Source organism: Gekko japonicus, unplaced genomic scaffold, assembly GCF_001447785.1.
Source record: "Gekko japonicus isolate JY-2015 unplaced genomic scaffold, Gekko_japonicus_V1.1 scaffold278, whole genome shotgun sequence".
NCBI lineage: Eukaryota > Metazoa > Chordata > Lepidosauria > Squamata > Gekkonidae > Gekko > Gekko japonicus.
The window spans coordinates 1,070,589-1,071,899 of record NW_015169783.1 but is presented as its reverse complement, the minus strand read 5'-3'; the positions used below and the strand labels follow the sequence as shown (position 1 = coordinate 1,071,899).

The following is a 1,311-nucleotide window of genomic DNA, read 5'->3' as shown; positions in this document are numbered from 1 at the left end:
TCCTGCTGCTGCAGCTGCATGGAAGGTGGCGTTTAGGATGGAACCCTGGCTGGAGTGGTCCAAGAACCATAGCTTGTTTTCCTTAAGAACATTTGCCTAGTCTTCATGGCTGCACTTGGTGCCTGGTTAAATTCCAGAGGCTACGGTTGTGCTGATCAGGGTTTCTGTAACGGGGAGATGGCAGCATTGCCCTCCCCTGCCATGGTTTGCAAAAGCAGTGGGAATTATGCAAATCCTTACAAACAGTCTGGATGTCAAAAGTCCTTCTCTTCTTCCCCTCCCGTTAATTTTTTGTTAAAGCACAGAATTTAAGTCGATCCTGATTTAGCCCTGATGATTTAAGAGTTTGGGCTGGCCAGACCCACTCTCCCTGTCTCTGAAGCATAAGGTGATCTAGCCCCCATGTTTTTCCCTCTTTGCACAGGTTCGGAGTTGGTACCGGGGTGGCGAGACTTGGGACAGCAAGTTTTCAAGTGTGGCATCCACTTATGAGGAGTGTCGGGCCGAATGTGTGGGGCTGTACCTCTGCCTGAACAAGGAGGTGTTGAGGTCAGTGGCAGGGATGGGTGTGGGGCTGTACTTGGACTCAGGGTGGGGGAAGCATCATTAAAGAGCAAGAGGATGGAGGGGGAGCTTCTTACCTCCAATCTAAATTTCACAACAATCCAGTGAGGTAGGTTAGGCTGAAAGAGTGGCTCGAGGTCAGTCGCTGAGTTTCCTGTCTAAGTGTGGATTTGAACCCAGGGTTTCCCAGCCCTAGTCTGATCCTCCAACTGCATATGGAATATTGGAAGTAAGGTGGGGAGATAACTGAGGTATGGACCCTTCCACATGCCGAGCATATGATCTGCTTCTGAGCCTTGGCCTTTTAAAATAAGCCCTTTGTAGAGTAGATATGTAGGTTGCTTGGTGTAGAGGCAATTTGATGTGGTGGTTAGGAATGCAGACCACTAGTGGTTAGGAGCGTGGACTCTAATCTGGGAGAACCAGGTTTGATTCCTCTCTCCTCTACATGCAGCTGCTGGTGTGACCTTGGGTCAGTTACAAGTTCTTTCAGAGCTGTTCTCTCATGAGCAGTTCTCGAAAGAGCTCTCTCAGCCCCACCTACCTCACAGGGTGTTTGTTGTGGGGAGGGGAAGGGACAGGAGATTGTAAGCCACTCTGAGACTCCTTCAGGTTGTGGAGGGTGGAGTATAAATCCAATCTCTTCTTCTTCGTCTTCAAAGTTTTGTATCTCCATTAGCATCTCTATGGACTGCTGGGCACTGGGGGTGGACACTGGGGCATGAAGGTGTCTCTTTGGGCCCCAGT

General features: G+C 49.8%; 1 protein-coding gene across 6 annotated transcripts in view; it reads left to right on the top strand.

The window, feature by feature from the left end:
- The window catches only part of DPP3 (dipeptidyl-peptidase 3), a 25,403-nt gene that overhangs the window by 17,705 nt on the left and 6,387 nt on the right, over nucleotides 1-1,311 (top strand). For all 6 annotated transcript variants that reach the window (XM_015416857.1, XM_015416855.1, XM_015416859.1 and 3 more), the window contains exon 14: nucleotides 425-549. In XM_015416857.1, coding sequence (XP_015272343.1) covers nucleotides 425-549 — 125 coding nt within the window. The remainder of the gene's footprint in view (nucleotides 1-424; nucleotides 550-1,311) is intronic.